The 22,064-nt window shown below is 36.3% G+C and overlaps 1 protein-coding gene across 1 annotated transcript; it reads right to left on the bottom strand.

The window, feature by feature from the left end:
- Window positions 1-7,657: 7,657 nt before the first annotated feature.
- Window positions 7,658-10,143, bottom strand: LOC100259911 (uncharacterized). Its single transcript, XM_002270195.3, has 9 exons — window positions 9,733-10,143; window positions 9,476-9,662; window positions 9,247-9,380; window positions 9,032-9,144; window positions 8,645-8,891; window positions 8,400-8,555; window positions 8,228-8,307; window positions 7,970-8,019; window positions 7,658-7,791 (listed from the first exon to the last, which is right to left on the bottom strand). Exons 1-9 carry the CDS (start codon window positions 10,141-10,143, stop codon window positions 7,658-7,660), a joined length of 1,512 nt encoding a protein of 503 aa, XP_002270231.1.
- Between the last annotated feature and the right edge of the window lie 11,921 nt (window positions 10,144-22,064).

A 22,064-nucleotide genomic window follows, 5' to 3' on the forward strand; every position in this document is an offset into this window, starting at 1 on the left:
TTCGATTTTTAAAAATAAAATAAAATAAAAAACAAATTTTAAAGAACAAGTATGACCTAAATGGTCATATTTTTTATGGAGAACTGTGTTTTGAGCCCAAAAATTAACATTTGGTCCTCCAATCACTTATATTTAAGTCCAAGGATATGAGATAGTAATTAACAAAAATACTCACTTGACTCATTTTTGTCTTTATTCTACTACTTGTCACTCTTCTTTCTTATTTAACCATTTTTGGATTTTTCATTTTTTAAAAACTTTTTTATAAATAATTGAAAAATTACATTATTTTTTATTTTTAAATTATAAATAAACAAAAATTATATTAATGATTCAAAGACTATTTTAGAAAATAATTTTTAAAAAAATATTAATTTAAATAAATAAAAATTATCTTTTATATTTATTTTTATCATTTACATTTTAGAAGTAAATAATTTAATGATTAAAATACCATTTAAAATAAATATATTCACTATTTTTTTTTATACTAAAAAGTATTTTAAAGTTTTTTTTTACTATTATAAAATAAAAAGTTCAATTTTTTTTTAATCTTCTTCCTTTCTTATTTTAACAACTTTTTGAACATGACTTTTAGTAATAAGTTATATGAAATGCTACAAATTTGTTTATTAAGGATTTTTTTTTAATGATTTGAATTAATTGAAAATTTATTAAAATAAGAAAAAGAAAAATAAAGAAAGGGGATGGATTGAGAGTTTTTGTTTTAAGTACTCGATTAAAATGAGGATGGATAGAGAGTTTTTATTTTAAGTACTCAATTAAAATGTTTTCATATGACCTAATTTTAGAAGCGGATTATATCAATACATAGTTGAGATTGATTTTTTTATATATATAAAAGGGTTGAAAGGTATATTTACTTGTTTTAGATGAAAACAAGTAACTAAAAATTATATAGATTATATTTGAGTTTGGTTTTAAAATATTTTTCTAGTTTTTATTTTTATTTTCTATATTGCCTCTTTTTGAAAATACGTTTAAGTTATGACAAATATGAAATTTATGTCATTGTACAAGAGTATTATACTAATTGTACAAGGGAAATGTGTCAAGTGTACAAGGGTATACAAGGTTCCTAATAGGTTTTGTACGATTTTTAAACAACTTGAATTTGATATTAAGACGATTATTGATAGTTTTTTTTTTTTTTTTTTTTACCAAACTATTTCATTAAGACATTCCCTACAAAAATTAACACATAAGAAATAAAATTTTGAGTTATTTGAGTTATTGTACAATGTATTACACTAACTGTACAAGACAAATTTACTAATTGTACAAGGGTGTACAATACTACTTTTTGTTAAGGATTTCAAGTGATTTTGAAAAAATTTCTTATTTTTTTCCACTCAAAGATTTTTCCCCCACTCAAATTCTCTCACTCAAGAATTGTTTCGAATTTTATTTTTAAATTTCATCATAAAAAATTTGTAATTGCATATTTTGTTTTTGTAGTTTTAGCAATGTTATTTCTTTTCACTATATTTTTTTTTTTGTGAAATTTTATCCAAATGAATCTATATTTAAAATTATAATCATATTTATCAAAAATTTTACTAAGATTATCTTTAATTCTTTTAATATATTTATACTCATTTATTTAAAAAATGAAAAACTAATTCTTTTTTTTTTTTGTAAACATGTTCTATTACCTTTCAAGTAAAAAATTAGATAAGTTTCAAAGTCAATAAATAAAAAAATTAAATACCACTTTCAATAATTTTTAGATAAAATTTTATATAATATATTTTATTTGAAACTTAATTTTTAAAGTTTAACTAAAAAATTGTATTGACAATTTTCTTGTTGTGGGTCAAAATACTTTGCATTAGTCTATCTAGATAAGAAAAATTATTAATATAATATTAGAACTTCATATCTTAGTTATTTTTTTTCAACAATTTATCTTTTTAAAAATTTTAAAATAAAAACATTAAAAATTGAAAAGCTAAAATATATATATATATATATATATATATATATATATAAAATAAAGTGAAGTGATAGTTAATTTTAAAATTTTTTAAAATATGGTTAATGTAGAAAATATAAAAAATAATTAAAAATAAGAGAAAAATGTAGATGAAAGGGTAATATAAATGTTAGCCCAAGGGTTCCCCTAATCGGGTTTTGATGATAACAAGCCATGGTTAAGTGACTAATTATTTTAAATGGTAAAGAATCTCAGGTATTATTTCGGAAATTCATCCAAGGACTAAATGGATACAAGACCGAGATTATTGGAAGTCCCTTGATCATAGGAAATGAATGTAAGATGAATGCATGGGTGCACTTAAGGTTTTCATTCCATTTCATGCATCTTTGAAAAACTCGGTTTATTCTTTAAACTTTCAAGTTCATTCAAACCCGAGTTTTATCAAATGTACATTAGGCAAAATGTTTTAAAACTGACATATTTATTCACCTAAAGACATTGCCTAAGTAGTAGAAAAGAAAGGAATTTCAAAAGGAAGGTTTTCGGGGCCAAAAAGCTCAACCGGTCGAGGCTATGGCCAACCGGCTCAACCGGTTAGGGAACCGGTTGACCGGTTTACCCTGTCCGGTCGAGGACCGGTCGAGGAATGTCAAAAACACTCTCTCTCATCCAGTAGCCTTCTCTTCCCGGTTGAGGTTCACACCCTTCCCAGTCGAGGTCCGGTTGATGACCGGTCGAGGTCCGGTCGAGGCAACGGTAACCTATCATGCATTAAATGCTCCAACGGCTAGTGAACCGGTCGACCCCTAGCTCGACCGGACAAGGTTGTCTTTTGTTGATTTTGGCTCCCGAGCTTAAAAACCTATAAATTGAGAGCTCCTCTTCATTTATTGACAAGAGAACAATTGCATTAAAAGCCTACCTACCTGTTCTTGATCAAAAAGCTCTCATTTCTTTCTTAGTGCATCAAACCATCACTTGCATATTCTTAGTGCGCTCTTGTAATTCATCCTAGCTTTCTCTTGTACTTGAGCCATCCTTAAACTAGGTTGAGAGTTTCATCTTTGTGTAAACTGAGTGTGAAAGCCTTCAAGTGGTTCAAATCTTGAAGAGAGTGTGTAAGAGCCCATTGGAGCCGGAATCCAAGTGTAAGAAGATTGAAAGCTTGATTGAAGCTTTAAGTTAGTGGAACCCTCACTCGGTTAGGAGATTGAGGAGAGTGGACGTAGACAAAGGAGTGTCGAACCACTATAAACCCGAGTTTGAATTCTCTAACTTTATTTCTTTCATTTATTTATTTTGTGCATATATTATTGTGTGGAAAAAGATTTTGAAAAACCCAATTCACCCCTCTCCCCCCCCCCCTTTTGGGTATTTTCCTTAATTATTCATAGCCTTTGTTTTATCAATAAATTTAAAATAAAAAATGAAAATTAAACTAAAAGATAAATACAAAAAGATAAAAAATATTTGGATGAAAAATCCCAAAATTTTTATCATTGCTTTTAATAAGAGCAAAAAGATTCAATATCTTTAAAAATGAAAAATAAAAAAATATTATTGTTTTTTATTTGACATAAAATAGAAATATATATTGGAATAAAAAGGAAAAAAAAAAAAGTTAGAAATGAGTAATATTTAATAGGGAATAGAAAAGGAAAAAAAACACAAAAAAAATTAAAATTCACACTCACTTGTAGGCATATAAGGGATAAAGGTATTTTAGGAATTAATGAAAGACAATATCCTTCATCTTAATTTTCATACTTTGTTTGGGTCTTGGGCTTAAATATGGGTGGTTGGAGGACCAAATGTTAATTTTTGGGCCCACCTGGACCCAAAACACAATTCTCCCTATTTTTTAATGCTTGTTTTTAAAAACTATTTTTAATTTAAAAAATAAATTTATGATATTAATTGAATCAATATTTTTGGTATTAATTTTTTTTTAAAAAATTACTAATTGAGTGTATGAAAGAGTAATTTTTTCCCTCATTTTACACTTAAATTGAAAAGTCATAAACAAAGTTTCAAAAGGTTAATTTTTTTGGGGTCAACGTATATGGTTACATGATTCCTCTTTTTTTAATTGTAAATTATGCTCGAAGTTCATTGTATACTCCTTTATGAAATGTTTGAATTCATTTTAAGATAGTATCATTACATGTAACTCGTACATTTATCGATGTGTTATGCAAGGAGGACGTGATTAGCTATTATGAAAATATCATATGAAAATTCTAGACAAAAAAATATCGATGTAATAGAAAATTGATCAAAATTCATAAAAAATATTTTTTAAAAAAAAACTTTAGTAAATTATAAAATAACTAATAATAAACATATTAAGTATATATAATAATGTAATATATACTGATAAGAAATATTAATGTGATGATAAATGGTGAATTTTAATAAATACCAATACTTATATAAATTACATCAAAATGGTTTCATTTAATATCAAAGAGAGGACCAACATGGTTCTGGGGCACTCTAAGATGAAGAGAGATGTAGGCAATATTGGTATCATGACATGAAGTTTATATAATCTTGATTATAATTAGTTATAAATATTCCTTATATAGGTCTCTTGACTCTTTGTCATCAACCGAAATATCCTTTTAATGAAAAAAAACCTTTACCAAGATATGAGTATATATTGTTAGCCCAATGGTTCTCTTAATCAGGTTTTGATGATAATAAACCATGGTTAAGTAACTAATTGGTTTAAATGGTAAAGAATTTCAGGTACAAAATTCATCAAATGACCAAATGGATACAAAATCCAGACTTTTGGAAGACTTTTGATCATAGGAAACAAATGTAAGATGAATGCATGGGTGCACTTAGGTTTTTCATATCTTTTCATGCATATTTGAAAACTCGGTTTATGATTTAAAATTACAATTTCATTAAAACCCGAGTTTTATCAAATGTACCTTAAACAAAACGTTTCAAAATTGGTATATTAATTTACCTAAAGACCTTGCCTAAGTGTTAGAAATGAAAATGATAGGTTTTCGAGGCCAAAAAGTTGAAGCGGTCGAGGCATAAGGCCAACCGGCTCAACCAGCCAGGGGACCGGTCGACTGGTTGACCTTGTTCAGTCGAGGTCCGGTCGAAGAGTGTCAAAAACACTCTCTCTTTTCCAGTAGCATTCCCTTCCCAGTTGAGGTTCCCTCATTCCTTATCGACCTCTAGTCGAGGTCCGATTGAGGCAACGGTAACCTGCCAAAGCATTAAATGCTTCAACGGCTAGTGAATCGGTCGACTCCCAACTTGACCGGTTGAGGCTGCTTTTTTCTTTTCTTGGCTCTTGAGCTTAGAAACCTATAAATTAGGAGCTTCACTTCATTTATGATATAGAGAACACTTGCAATCAATTGTCTACGTACCCACATGTTCTTGCCTTAAAAACTCTCATTTCTTTCTTAGTGCATTAAATCCTCACTTGCATATCTTTTAGTGCACCCTTGTGAGTCATCATAGCTTTTATTTGTATTTGATCTATCATTAAGCTAGGTTGAGGAATTCATTCTTGTAAAAGTTGAGTGTTAAAGCCTTCAAGAGGTTTGAATCTTGAAAAGTTTGTGTAAGAGCCCATTGGAGCCCGAATCCAAGTGTAAAGAAGTTTAGAAGCTTGGTTTAAACTTCAAGTTAGTGGAACCCTCACTCGGTTAGGAGCTTAAGGAGAGTGGACATAGGCAAGAAAGTGTCGAACCACTATAAAATCTGAATTTGAATTCTCTAACTCTATCTCTTTATTTTTTATTATATTGTGCTTGAATTTGTTGTATTAAAAAAGTTTTTGAAAAACCTAATTCACCATCCTCTTGGGTGTTTTTCTCATTTAAGTTAGCATAGCTTTTATTTTCTCATATATATATATATATGGTGCAAACACAACATATATACATATAGAGAAATCAACAAATCTTTATTATTGAATTTTTGAAATCCACAATTTTTCATTAATTTGGTCATTCAATATCTCCAAACACTAGATATGAGTATCAGTTGCCTTCAATCATTCATAGCTTATCCTTTGCCTCCAACTCAATCTTTTTTCACCTATAAATTTGTTCCAATATGGAAATATTGACCAATCCTAATGTTTTTGCTTTGTGGTAACATAGAAGATCGAAGACAAAGAAGAAGAAGGTATTTTCATAGGAGGGCAATCCTAATCCTAACATTGAACAAAATTGCCATCATGTCAGAAAACTACATCAATATTGTAGTGAAACTGTCACAATGAGGGTGGTTTTGTTACTTGATCAGTACAATAGAGGAGAGGTCTGTGTCTTTTCAACAAACCTCAAGAGAGGTTCATCTAATTTACCTAATAATATTTTGAAAGTAAGTCACTTTAGAGAAGAAAATTTCCTTAAGACTTGCTTAATTATAGGGAATTTTGCATAAGACTTAACTTAATGACATAACACAACCAATAGATATAGATGAATAATATATCATCATGTATACATTCAAATGATTCATTAAAGAAATATGTGATAATAACTGTACGTATCTAGCTAAGCAACCCCTCTTCCTCTTAATTTTGTTGAAGAGAGCTTAGTTTTATTTGTGCCAATCTCACCTTATTAGTGACCTTACAACCCGCTAGCCATCCAAGTAAGACCCTTGAACCATCCCATATACTTTCTAATGTAATAGGTTAAGTGTGGCCTCATTTGGCCAAGGCACCAAGCAAGTGAGCTTCCAAGCACTTGTAAAGGCTTTCTTGAGTTAATAAGAGCTTCCATTATTTAAAGAGTTGCCTACTAAGTTTCTTAAGCTTTTGAGTCGCGAGTGTCTTAGCCTAGCAAGCTAAGCATTGGGGAGCAAGACTGACTTAGCAAGATCAAGCGTCTTAACTTGCCTAAGTGTCGCACGAGCTTAGTGAACGACTAAGTTTGTGACACTTAGCCCTTAAGATGTGATCTCTAATGCTTCGTATTTTTGTGTTTCTATACCTAGCCCTTGGTAGATGTCCACTCTTGTAAGAATGGCGAGGGAAATTTACATTTTATCTCAAAATGAAAGCATTCATTCGGTATGTTTGATGAAGAAAGAGGTCATCCCCAACATGCCAATGTGAATGATGAGAGGTTGGTTCCCCATCTTTACTTGTTGGCTTCACTAATCCTTCTTACATCGTTAAAGAGGTACTTTCAAACAATATATTGCATGCTTCTACTCTCATTCATAAGGGAGTTGTTCAGGCTTGCTACCCTTGCATTAAGTACCATCCTATTTATAGGCACCAATGGAACTCTCTGGAACCTTGAAGGGTTTCTTACAACTCAAGTATATTCTAGAATGTCCTACATCATTCTAGGTACAAGCCTATGTACAAGGATATACAAAAGACTTCTGGAATTCTCTAGAAAACGCTAGACTCCTCTCATGCCTTCCACCATAGTGTAGAATTGTGTGGATTCCTCCAGGTTTCTCTAGAACCTTCCACACTCTTCCCACTCTAGGAGTATCCAGAAACTTCCTGGCTTTATATAAGCCCATGGGGAGGCTCATTTGAATCAGCTAGTGACATAAGGGAACCTACTAATGCCATGGCCTATTTTCATAGGTCCAACTAGCATTGCAAAATTCAGGTATTCACACAATTCCCAACCGACAAAAGTTAACAATGTTTGTTGGTGTACAATTGCTCTCATCTCTTTTAATAGAGAATCAGTTACTTTGAAGCAGATCTTCATAATATTTTAGAAGCCATCCATGGATGATCTCTATTTCTACATTACGTTGAAGGACTAGCCAGTTTGGATCATCCTCCGTCGAAGGCAGTATGTCCAAGCAATGAGATCCTGCAGTAATAAAGCCTTGTATTAGTTTCACAAAATCATAAGATAACAACTGTGATATTAATTTCTAGAACTTCTTATGGAAAATTTGTTGTCTCCCCCATGACTGTTTAGCATGAATCTAAGCCAATTATACTGAGGGCTGTATGAAAAGTTAGTGTAATCATGGAGTAATAATTACCTCTAGGTGTATGGACTGCTATGATACTGTGTGATATGTCTTCCAGCACCCTGATATTAGAAATCAAATAAATTCAATTAGGTTTGAGAATGACAAACAACAATACAAAGAAGGATTCAAAGAGATACACAGCCTTTCCTTGTTAACTGGGTTCAGTACATTGCTGGTTAACCCGGAGAGGGTAGTGCTTTGAAGAGATAAGAACAATATTAGATTAATTGATGAGTTCAAAGAAATAAATAGAATGATAAAAAATACCCTCCACTGCTATAAGGATCTCGAAGACCGTTGGAGAAGATGATGTTGCTACCGAATCTCTTGAGAATTAGTTTAATATTCTGCAATTGTCACATAGACAGTGAGCTAGTCACAAAACTCATTGTAGAGGAGACAGAGAGAGAAATCAGAGTGATATAAAGAAGAGCCATACATGTCCACCATAATAACTGGTGATCCAATGGGGTCTAGGGGTCACTCCATAGGAATACTTGCAAGAATCGGCATATTCTTTGAAATCAAAGGGTGCAGCTGGGAACATAGTGTCATTGCTCCCTCGACCAATTGGTATTACAAGTTCACTACAAACCTACAAAGGCCAATGCAAAACCTTTGTTGTTGCTTTTCTATAATTGCTATTGAGAAGAAGCAAATACTGATAAAAAATGAGTGCATTACCTGCCAATTCCAACCTTCTTCTGTTTCTGATGGAAAACTTGATTGCCCCATATCATAGCAAGATTTGTTACCTCTCGAAGCAACAATTCCAGAAAATATTCGGTCAAGGATATCGGTTCCTTGCAATCCTCCATCAATGCCATTACAAACAACGGTTACCGGATACATTGGAGGTCTATCATACTGGGCAGCTATACTATACATGGTCTCCAAGTAATCCTTCAGCTGGGAAGCACTCTCTAATGGTCTGTAAGGGGTAGACAAAAGTAGGGTTTTATGAAAAATATTATTTAAAAGAGAAAGAGAATTAGAAGGACAGAAAGGAATTAATGTAAATAAGGCAGCAATCAAATGGGATTAGGGTTTATTAAAGTTCAGTCTGATTACTTGCAGGTTCTGAATTTTTTGCTAAGATTTAAAAGACCATTGGCCTCAGCAGCTGCTTTATCAATTTCAGCCCATGAATCCTTAATGGTATTGTAGCAACTTTCACTGAAGTCCTGCACCAGTCAGATCAATTAAAAGTGAACCCATTTAGATTTTCACTCAATTATTAGGGTTTAAACTGCAAAAAACCAAACTAAACATTGTTGTTTCAATACCCTAAAATCCTTGGTAACAAGAGAATAATATCCATCTTGTGGTGTAATATCATCAAAGTATAGAATTGGGGCTGATGAGGCTAATGCACCAAGGGCAACATGTGGGTACTTCAGCCGAAACCATGCAGCCAGCACTGAAAACATTAATATCATCGTTATTTTTTGAGTAAATATATATATATCCACACACTCGTTGATTTCCAAAGTTGATAAATAACTGATGACTTACGTCCACCATAAGATCCTCCGACAACGATCACCGGAGAAGAGTCTGCCGACAAATTTTTCTTAAGGTTTATAATCACCTCTGCATAATCTGCCAGAGCTTGACCCGAGTTGAAGTACCCACGTCGGCTAGCATTTTGTAACGATTTTTGCATTGATCCAAATGGGTTCGACTTTCCATAGTAGCGATGCTGCAGAGAAAACTCAAATCAAGCATTCCCCACATTCGATATAAAACAAAAAAAGGAAGAAAGATCAAACCTCAATATAAACCAATAGAGCGCCGAACCGAGCACCGTTGTCAACGAGGAACCCAATTGAATTGATATCCTTGTCCAGGTCTGATTCCTCACCAAGATAAACAAAGATCTGAGCAGCACTACGGGCACCACCCCAGTAATTGAAATTCACCATGTATCTGTGCTGGAAGGTGGTGTAGCTTTCTGGACGGTAGTTGAAGTGATCCAATGTTTGCGGGTAAAAGAAAGTCTGAAAATTTTCAGAAAGATTTACACTAACGGTTCTCAGGCTGGAGGATCCTTCAAGCACGCTGAGGCTGGATCCTCGAAGCACACCGAGCCTGGGTATCTTCTTGGACGGTGTAGCAGAAACAGATGCTGTGATGAAGAGAAGAATCAGCCATGGAAGCCAACTCACAGCTCTGGTGCCCATTTTGCGGAGACACGAAGTAATGCTTCAAAGGCTATACGATTTTGTTTTTATAACAAAACCATCGTCTTATGTCTTGGTATGGACGTTGAGATTCATATCGCCGAAGTAGAAATCTTCTGTCTCCTTTTCTTGACTGCAACTGGATGAGATTTATCCGGGTCTGAAGAATTTTTCTTATATTTTTTAAAAGGAAAGGTCATAAATTATTTTATTTTAATACTTATATATACATATCGTAACGGGATTTTACCTTGACACGTATGAATGTTTTAAAATTTCAATTTTAATATTTTATTTTATTAAAAAAAACAATTTGTTCTTTCCACAAAAAGCTTACTTTTACTATGTTTTTTTGTTGTATATTTATTATTTTTGTTTATTTCTTATTATTTTATTTTATGAAATCTCAATTTGTTATAAATTCATCTGTCTTTTATCCCTTATTCTCCTAATATTTACAATATAAATTATAAATATGTAAAAGAGTTTAATAATAAATCATATACTTAGAATTGCAACTTAGGCAGATTGGTGGGATTGATAACTAACTAAAATCCAACCTGAATTAATAAACAATCAATCCAAGCTTACTCTAACTCAACTTTTAACCCGAGGTACTTAACCCAAGCTCAATCTAATATCATTTTTATAAATTCAAGTTGAACTTGAGTTGGTCGAGTTAAACACGATTTGATCAGATTAAACTTGGGTCGATCACTTAGAGTACTTGGGTTGTTTGGGTTTAATGTTGTAAGATTTAAAATTCTTTCATAATGGTTTTTAAAAAACTTTTTTTCCTATCTATTTATATCAAAATTTAAATAATAAATAATGCAAAATTTCAAAATAAGAAAAAAAAAACTTATATATCTTTTTTAAAAAATAAAAAATATGTATAATATAATTATAATTTCATATTTTTTTCTTTAAAATCTAAAAAAAATGAATATTATCATATAGAATAATAAATATTATAATTATTATAAAATATTAAATCAAGTTCGCATTTGGCTCGGGTTGTTCGAACCTTGGTTCTAGCCCAACCCAAATTAAGTTTAAGTTAATAAAATTTAAGTTCAACCTAAGTAATGAAAATATTTGTCTAAACTCACTCAAACATCAGGTTGAGTTCAAGTTAGGTTGGCCAAACACATCCAAGTTGCATCACTACATCTACTTACTGAGAAGAATTTAGACAAAATTGTGATAAACTGCATGATTTATCATAAAGTGTAAAAGATCTAATCAAAGATGTTAAAGAAATGTAACATTTCTTAAATATTTGAGTGAGAATAAATTAGCGGTAAAAGAAGTTAATGATTAACTTTTTATTATGGAAAATTTAATTAAAGAAGAAATTGTAAAATTTTATATTAATATGGTAAAATTTGCACCTTGTATCACAAGAAAAGGGAGAAATAAACGGAGGTAAAAATTATTGTATTTTTGAGATATCATTAGAGCACAATTGTGATGACCCACACTCGGAGGTCACGACACAATCGTCGTTTCACATGTGAAGTCCAAAGGTTTGACATGAGAGTCACAATTTATAAGAGTAATTAAGCTAACAATTAAAAGTCTTAACTAGAATCTTAATTTGTCTTTTCATACAAAATCCATAAATAAAAATTATGGTAATTCTCTCAGAATAAACCACTAATATCTTAAGTGAAAGGCAAAAACACCAAGGGAGGTTTTCTTGTCCTTTGCTTGCACACGATGAATGGGACTTCTCTGTACCCAGAATCATTAATCCAAACCAGGCTCATCCCCTTCAGAAAAGATATTAACACAAGACCTGAGCTTGACTGATTGCGACTTACAAACCACCATTTTGTGTTGGCCAGCTTGCTACATTTCAATGGCCTAGACGATATTTTAGATCATCACTTATACCCCACCTTTCTTTGGAGATTTCACATCTCAAAGCTACTAGGAAAGGAATCTTTAAAAAAAGGCAAAGTTGGAAAGCTTACAATAGAGTTAGCTAAATATCAAGATGAACTTGCCTCTTTTCAGTAGAGATTCTGTTCAAGAGCTGACTGAAGCCCTATAGTGGATTTTATTATTATTATTTTTGTAATATCAAGCATAATTATCAAAAATAAATCTATGTTTACCATGTGGACTCACCGTTTTGATCTAATAGTATATGAGGTTCTAAAAAGTCGAAACAAGCGAGATGAATTAAAAGATGAAACATGTAAGATGCAGAAGAATATATATATATATATATATATATATATATATATACCACCAAAAAATTATATTTCATGATAAAAGGGTTATCTTTCACTATGAATTTTTTTATGGCAAAAAGTAATCTTTTACCGTGATTATTCTCATGGAAAATAATATATTACTACAAATTTTATTTTATAGTACAAAGTGACATGTTGCCATAAATTTACTTTGAGACGAAAAGTGATATGTTGTCATAAATTTATTTTATGGTAAAAGGTGACATGTTCTCATAAATTTTATTTTACGAAAAAAATTATTTATTCTATTATAAAATTAAATTTCATGGTTAAAAATAATTGCTCGTGGACTTACTGCAACAAATTCCCCGCAAATAATTTTTTATGGCAAAAAATCTTCTACCACAAAACACTCTTTTTTAACCACAAATTAATTTATGACAAAAGCTCGTAATTGTTGCAGTGCTCTTTATTTGATAAAAAAAAAATTGTCGAAGTTAGTCTTCCAGGTAGTAAACTAGCAAAGAGTCTTCAAGATCAAGCATCCTCATTCTTGACTTGTTGGCATAGGCAGAAAGAGGTCATCGAAGTGATTGAAGGAATGAGTTGGAAGGACATAGAAGTGACATGCTGTTGAATGGTTTTGAGAGGATATGGACATGAGCTATCAATGAATTCAAGGAGATCATAACATACATAAGATGGTAATAAAACTACGCCTTCCATGATGAAAAATTTGTGACACTAAGGGTTGTCACAGAAAGGGCATGAAAACTGGTTAGGCTCGCAGAGTTCTATAATATGGCATGAGAGCTTCCCTCCTCAATGAGCTCTCATCCCTCTATATATGCAAGAAAGTATTGAAGAAGCTTTCTGCATTTCATTTACATGTATATCTGCATCATGTAAGAAACAAAAGATGGTAAGATTAAGGGTGAATGTAGTTAGAAAAAATATACAAATGTGTTTCGGAAAAGAAGTACAAATTAGATCCCTGTAAAATATATAAATGTTGATTGATTGTTGTCTTGACTGGAAATATCAACATGTTTCATTTTTGTGCCCCAACAAAAATTGTGACTCTCATGTCAAACCTTTGGACTTCACATTTGAAATGATGATTGTGTCCTGATTGTCCCCTAGTTATATCCAAAAAATGCAACAATTTTTACCTCCATTTATTTCTCCCTTTTCTTTGGATATAAGGTTCAAATTTTACCATATTAATATAAAATTTTACAATTTCTTCTTTAATTAAATTTTCCATAATAAAAAGTTTATCATTAACTTCTTTTACCGCTAACTTATACTCACTCAATATTTAAGAAATGTTACTGTAGACCCCCTTTTAGGTCATTCATACCTTGCAGCTCAATTTTACCACGTGGAAGAGCCTTGGTCAGCCACGTGTCAGCACCTGAGAAGCCATGAGAGAATCATAATAGTGGTTTGGGAAGCCAATCAGGAGGTGCCGCGTACATGGGAATATACTGGCCGTTAGAGGAGAGATGCTGGCAACTGGAGGTGAGGTGCTTTTGGAGAGGTTGCCAGCTGCAGGCAAGGGGGGGCAGGGTGTCGTCTGGCAGCTGCAGGAGCTCTCTGAGCAGGCCGTTAGAGATATTTGGAGAGTTAGAGTTTTCCAGAGAGAAAGGGGGGAAGAAAAGAATCAGAGCGGAAAGTTGCAGGGCATTCCTTTGGCTTGGAGGTCAAGAGAGAGAGGAAGGAGTCCAGAGAGAGTTGCCATTAGAGAGGAGGTTTTTGAGAGCATGTTTTCGGAGAGAGAGTGCCTTTAGCAAGAGGAGAGTTTTCTTTGGTAGGGTTTGTGGTCTGAGAGAGGGGGGAGTTCTTGACAACATTGGTAGAGGGTATTCCTAGAGATTTTCGGAGGAAGTTGCAGGGAGTGAAGCTTGAAGGAAGGTGAACATCTCAGGAGTGAAAACTTGGAGTTCGGCTAGTCTTGCTGGAAAAAGGGCTTTCTCAGGTATGGTTGTTACTGGCTTATTGATGATTTTTGGCTGTTTATCATGCTTCTATGTCTCTAGTTGTTGTTTGGACATTCATTAATTTGTTTGGGGTGGATAATGAAGGCCACTGGTTTGTTGAGATATAATCCAGCATTCATTGTTTACATTGTTAATCTTAGTGTGCCTTGACTGTATTATGAGAATGCTTATAGTTGCATTGGAGATGGTTTTCTTCTCACCTAATCAGAGGGTTCATGGATGATTCATGAAGTGAAACCCCTGAGAATCACTTTTACTTGTTTCCTTTCGTGTCTGTACTCCATCTTTTCTCTTTCTCTGCTTCTGGGCTTTGGATCAATGCAAGAGTTGTGGGAAAGTGGATTCGGGTTTGGACTGTGTGCTCCTTCAAAGAAATCTGACATAGAGGAAAAGGACTATGACCAGGGGTGAAGTTCTTTTGTGAGGTTCAAATGAAGCTCAAATCCGGCTCGGTTTGTTGTTAGTTGTCAGTTTCTTCAAGGGTTTAAATCAGTGTCATGCATCACTATGGGTATTAATGGGTCAGGATGTAATTGGAAATTCTATGGAAGTAATCGAGCCCGGCAGAATATTGCTTGTTCCTAACTTATTGGTGAAATAGTTCCTGAAGAAATGATGATTCTATGGGTATTATGTGCTGATGGTTTTGGAGCTCTTTATGTTCTGCTTGCTGTTGGTGTTTCTCGCTTGCCCGCGATGCATGCTAATGTCTGGACCTTTCCCTCGGTTCCTCTGCTCCTGTCCAAACTTTGGGAAATGAAGCAGGTTCAATAGTCAAGGAAGCTTTCATGGTCGAAGGCACTGTGGGTGAAGTTCATGTTCCGAGTAACAGCAACTCACAGCCACGTCTCTGTGGGGTCCCACTGTCACCTTCCCATCTCTATGTTAGCATGGCCACCTTCCATTCTTCCAACCTGCCACCCCACTTTTGGCTTTCTGGTCCTACCTCATACCCGTTCCTCTCATGCCTATCTCCATGTAAACACGTATCACCCATCTTCTATACCCCCAGGCAAGCCTATCCACCTCTCCTATACCCATTTTCTCTCACTAGCTTTTGCTCTCAATCTTCACACCCATGATCTTCATTTTCATACCCATTTTTCAAGTCCACCTAACACTTTTGGCCACCTCTTCAAGTGTAGCAATAGCAGCGGCGGCGGCAGCGGTGGCAGCTACGGAAATCGGAATTCCTATAATCCCATGCAAAACCTCTCCCTCATCCATACCCATTTTCTTATTCCCATGCACGCAATCTCATAATACCAAGGGCGGTTTTCCATTTTGTGGCTCGTCCAGATGGTAAGTGCAGAAGGAAACACTGATTTGTCACCACCCTCGACGGCCTTGTCAATGTAAACTCACTTTCCACCATTGCAGTCTTCGTCGGTCTATCCTTAACCACGCCCAACCAGTTCAGCCACGAGAACCGCGCCGTTTGCGACGCCGAGATAGATGTGGCTAAGTGGCTGCTGGTGTTTGAGGTTGTATCTTCCAGTTTCTTCCTTTTCTCCTCCTTGATTGATCAGGGCCTGAAGCTCGCCATCAATCTCCTCAACAATAAGGGTGTGGACGAGGCCTTTAGGGCTCATATCAATCTCAAAGCCCTGAGGTTTGGGATGTAGAGGTCCACCATGGGATAGGTGCTCGGTTTTTTTTTTTTTGGAGGTTTCTTTGATGACGAAGATGAGGAACCGGGTGCGAAGACTATAGAGTATCTTGCAGAACACCCTAAGGCATATACGGGTTATGCATTGAACATGGGGATAATTGAAAAATCTGATTATGACCGAATCTGCATGGTGTTTCCGGTGTGTGAAGTAGCAATGAGGCTTTGTGGCATCTTTGGGACCCGTTTCCTCTCTCTAGTTTGGCATGCATGGCCAACTTTGGTGGGCCATCCCTAAAACCCACGTGTCATACCCCTACATTCCCGTGCATGGTTTTCAAAAATTGATTTTCAAATAAAATCCTTTTCAAAGGTTTAAATCTTTCAAGTTTTCTTTCTTTATCTTAAATAAATCCTTTTTTTAATAAATCAATTTTTACCCTTATCCATTCGTCAAACATCTTTTACTTTTTTTATTTTTATTTATTATTATTATTATTAGTATTATTATCATTAATATCAATTTCTCTTTCTTTCATCTTTTCTTGATTTTAAACATTTTCCTTTTCTTAAAAAAATATATAAAAATTGGTTGTCATAATTATTTTCGGCAAATATTTTTCTATAAATCCTCATTGTTTTTAATAATGTCATAATTTTCACATTTTTAATAAGCATCTATTAAATCCTGTAACTCCGAATAATGGAAATTATGGAATTAATTCATGCAAAAATAAACGGGCTTTGGTGGGGGCCCCACATATGTGAATTGACGATTGATTGATTGTTTGATTGATTTACTTATCGTGCGTGTTTGATTTATTTTGTTCCATGTTACGCGCTTAATTATATTTTGTTTATTGCTCACTAACCCTGTTTCATGATAGCGCATTCGAGATTGCCGCCCAGGTACGCATCTATTCGTATTTTGCTCATTCTTTATACATGCTTTGCTTCTCATATTGTGCATGATCGATTTGAGTATTCATCGATTTCCTCATTGATTGCCACGTCAGCTTCAGTCTATTAGTAGAGACCCGACTTTAGGGACTTAGAGGGGTGCTACGGTCTTTACCGTACCTTCCCGATAAGTAACCTGACCCCCGAACCCGATCCGGTTTTTCATAGACCGCCTTTTCCAAAATAAGGAGTCACACTTAGGGTTTTTCTTTCTTATTTTGTTTACCCTTTAAAAATAAAACAAAAATAAGTGGCGACTCCAAGTCATTTTCTAATAATCAATAAAAATCAATTTTTCAAATAAAATAAAAATCGAGCTCGCCATCGAGTGGGGAACGCATTGAGCCGAAATGCGGGGTCCACAAAATGGCGACTCCACTGGGGATCTTTTAGAGGGTCAAGCTTGAACTTAGGATGAAGCAAACGTGGCATTTGATTGGACGATCAGTGGATGCCCATTTTTTGATCGCACATTGAGGATATTTGATGCATGCTCGGATTTTATATCCACTTGGGACTTTGACACGTCGATTGTGTTGATTGATTTATATTGATTGAGGATTCTGATGCCATGATTTCTTCTGTGTTTCATTGATATATTTGTTTGAGACATTGACATGTTGGATTATTGATGATTGATCTTATTGCTTTGCTTAGCACGTTGACCCTGATTTTATCATGATTGTTCTGATCACTTCACATGCATACACTCACTACTGTACATCATTCGACTCGACATGCTGATCCACTTGTTGGTATATTATTTTGATCATCCTTGAGCGTGTTGTTTTTGTATCACTATTCATCTTGATTGTTGTATTCTCGCTTATCTTGTGTGTACATTGATGATATATCTGAGATTTGTTTGACTGCCTGTCGCATGACTGCCTTTCTTCTGCTTGATTGCATGCTGCTTGTCTATGTGGGTCGCACATCTATCCCCTTATCTCTCACTCTTTAGTCTCGGTCACTTCCTTCATTACGGTTCTCACTTTTGCAAGTGTGAGACCTTGTGTGTGCTTGTACTCTGACCGAGATAGAGGTTAAGAGTAGGGTCTAGCGACGGGCTATACCGATGTTTGGGAGCATTCTGGAGGAGAGCGGCGCATTGTTGTCGATTGAAGTCCGATCATTGAAGACCTGTATAGCCCTGAGCTAGGTTTCATGGATATTTGTGTGACCAGTGTGTTTCATCTTCTGCTTTAGCTTCTTAGGGTTTCGGATGCACCCACACCGATCACTATGCACTCTAGTTGACTATTGAGTGTTGAGAGTTTGAGAGGATTCACCATAGGAAACCCCCTGGGATGTCGAGGTAGTGCATGTGTGGATGCGATGTCCACCTTGCATGGAAGCGCCCCGTCTCTTCTGAGGCGTGCAGAGGGTTGCGTACCGCTGGAGGGTACGATCGCTTCTGCTAGGGATCTTTTAAAAAAAAAAAAATCCACCCATATCCATTTAGAGCCACATTGACCTCGTAGGTTGAGTCGTAGATCCTTCTATTAGGACTCCCTTCCTACACGTGGGTGCATCTGAGGGCTTTCAGAGCCTCTGTAGTCATAGTTCGGATTCGACACTCCCTCCTTTTAGTCTCCAGTTGAGAGTGTTCAGAGATTGGTTGAGTTTGAGTATCGGTTAAATCACCTTTGTCCTGTCACCTTGGATTATGTTTTCACTCGATGAGTTTGTCATGCTTACCCCCTAGGGCTTTCATTTTTTTTTCTTTCTTGGCTTGACACATCCTTTCACTTTGCTGTCACTTACTTGATGCTTCGAGATATGTTCATCGATCATGATCATTTTGTTTTTGCATTGTACACCTATCACGGGCTCAATACCTCATTTCTTCGTTGGATACTTGATTCAATTTTCAACTCGATGCTCATATTTTCATTACGGAAAGGTGAAAGACGCATTTTTCACATCCACACTGTCTTTGAGAGATTCACCTTGATCACCTTATTATTTTTCTCTTATGGAGCTCGAGTTGAAGGTTGATTCAAGGATATATGTTTATAGATGGAGTACTGATCTCGTGATAGCGTGTTTTTCACACCTCTCTTTATCTCGGATTATTGATGGAGATTCTCTGGTCACATTTGTAGCCATCTCGTAGTGGATACCTTTTTGGCTCTAGAGTTTTCGTCATACATCCAGATTTCAGATTGCCACCTCAGGACCATGTGCTTGCATGATTGTATTGTCACCTTTTAGAGTTTTATCTCGTGTCCTTCATCCATTTTGTTTGCATTGTAGGGAGTCAGTTTAGGAGTCAGTTGAGTCTGGAGTCACATTCTTGGAGGAGAGTTGGAGGTCGATTGATCAGATCAGATTCATATCCGAGTTCAGACAGTTCAGTTGAGATGTCAGACGAGCTAGCTTCCACACTTGCTTCCATCCAGGAGTTCATGGCCGGAGTCAGTAGACGCTTGGATCAGATAGAGAGTTCTCGCCAGGATCCCCATCTGGTTGGCATGGCCACTGACGAGACGTTTCCTCATGCACCTCAGGCAGCACAGACTCGTCCACCTGGGGTTTCACTTGGTACTCCATTCCATTTGGCAGATCATTATGAGACCATTCCACCACCTACTGTCGCAGTGCCGCCTCCCATGGTTCCTACTATTGAGGATACTCGATTGGCCGAGCAGGAGGCCAAGGTTGAGAGACTTGAGTCCATGATGAGACAGATCAGATTGCAAGATGGAGGTTTGACTTGGGATGACAGAGATGGCATACCGGCGGCTAGCTTGCCCGCCAAGTTCCGCATGCCAGACATTGAGCGCTACAGTGGGATTGGTTGTCCCAAGATCCACTTAAGACTATACAACACTGTCATGAGGGCGCATGGGATAGATGATGCACAGCTGGTGGCCCTTTTTCCCATGTCACTTAGTGGGGCAGCTCAGAGGTGGTTTGCTTCAGTTGAGCCGTCGAGACTCCGCACCTGGGGAGATGTGGCACATGAGTTCCTGACTCAGTTCGCTTTCAGCGCTGATATTGATGTATCCAGACGAGAGTTGGAGGCCACTAGACAGAGGCCAGAGGAGTCTATTTCTTCATTTGTCACTCGTTGGAGGGCAAAGGTGGCTGGTATGGTAGACCGGCCTAAGGAGCAGGATCAGATTGATATGGTTCTTCGGAACCTACAGCCGAGGTTCGCGAGACGTCTTGTGGGCATCCCATTTCAGGATCTCAGGAGTTTGGTTCAGGCAGCTTTCAGTGTTGAGGAGGCCATTGCTCGAGGATTATGGACAGATACTACTCCTTCCCCTGACAGTAAGGGGAAGAAGCTGATTGGACCATTCAGTAGATCTGGAGAGGTTGGTGCTATTAGCTATCAGCATCGGAGGCCTGCACATCACTCACTTTACAGGCCTCCTTCAGTCAGAGCTCATTTCCTTCATCCGCAGTATCAGTATCAGCCGGATTATGCTCAGGAGCCTTATATTGCTCAGACCAGCACGCAGCCACGACCACCACATCAGAGAGCCACTACTCACCCGCTACCTAGGCCATATGCACAGAGGCCCGCGAGACAGTTCACTCCGTTGGGCATGACTTTGACTAGAGCTTTTGAGAAGCTCAGAGACGCTGGAGTGATTGTTCCTTTGGCGCCACGCCCTTTGCCACATCCTATTCCTCCACATTTTCGCTCCCATGAGCATTGCTTATATCATCAGATGCAGGGGCATGATACTGAGCGTTGTTCAGCACTCCATCATGCGATACAGGATTTGATTGATTCAGGGGTGGTTGACTTGGCTAGGCCAAGTGTGACCACCAATCCCCTGCCTACACATTCTACACATGCGGTTCCTCCTCCTCCTGGTCTTCAGTAGATTGATTTGGATATTGAGGATACTGTTGGCATATGGTATTTTGGGATCTTCCAGGTTGAGGACTTGGTTCAGTCGACATGGATACACCACTATGCAGCAGTTCACTTCAGAGCACATTTTCATCCTGATTATGGTCATCATCAGAGTCATTTTCCATTTTGTTGAGTCTAGTTTTCAGTTCGTCAGAGTTGTTTTTGTTTTGTTGAGTCCTGTTTTCGGTTTAGGGTCATTGTTTTTAGTTTCATGTTGAGAGTCCAGTTGTTTGTAGTACTTTATCATTTCACACATGATGTACTCGTTGGTTCATTTAGTGATATGATATTTTATCTGAGTATTGTGGCATTTTTCTCGTAAGTGTGCTTTACATATCTTGTGATTGATGCGTGTTATGCTTTCGATGTGATACATTTTCACTTACATCACGATCACTTTGGCCTGACCTATCATGGAGGATATTGAGTCTATTGACCTAGGATCAGGAGATCGACCTAGGGAGTTCGAGACTGTGACTCATCTCACCTTCTGATTAGAGCAGTACCATACCCATATCCACACGTTGACTCTGTGGACTTGATGACTTACCCATTTTGAGCCTGACATGACACCACCCTTTGGTACTACCGTACGACTTTACCATCCATTGTTCACCTTAGCATATTACAGTACCATTGTCTATCATTTCCATCATTTCATGGATCTGACCAGGTAGAGTCCGAGATGGTTAGACCCGAGGTGAGCTTTGCATGATGATAGATGGATCGTGATGAGAGAGTGGCTTGACTGCTTGATGATGTTATTGAGGCAGATGGATCGTCATGGAGCATCCAGATTTGAGTCATTACACATGACTTCGGAGAGTCGGGATGATTAGAGATGATGATTTTTATGGGATGATGACGAGTTGGATTATGATGATAGAGTGAGTTGATTTTCAGAGGACATTGACGGTTATCACAGAGCATCAGTGAGGGCTTTCACACGATTTCAGAGGAGTCGCCATGACCTTGTTGGACGGATGCCAGTCTTTAGTATTGGCCATGTGAGATCTCGAAAGCACGATGTTCGAGGCTTTGGTCAAAGGATGAGTGGCCATTATTTCATGAGCCTATTTACTTTATCACCCTCACATATAGAGTTACCCGTTGCTAGCCCTTTGAGCCTCACACGAGCACATAGCCTTTTCTTTCATCACCTCATTTACCTATTACACTCGGTTGGGGACCCTGTAGTGCTTGCATGCTACGTTTGGATACGTCATGAGTTTCAGACCTGACATACATATTCGAGTCTCATTCTTCACTCT

The sequence above is a fragment of the Vitis vinifera genome, chromosome 13 (genome assembly GCF_030704535.1).
Source record: "Vitis vinifera cultivar Pinot Noir 40024 chromosome 13, ASM3070453v1".
NCBI classification, from domain to species: domain Eukaryota; kingdom Viridiplantae; phylum Streptophyta; class Magnoliopsida; order Vitales; family Vitaceae; genus Vitis; species Vitis vinifera.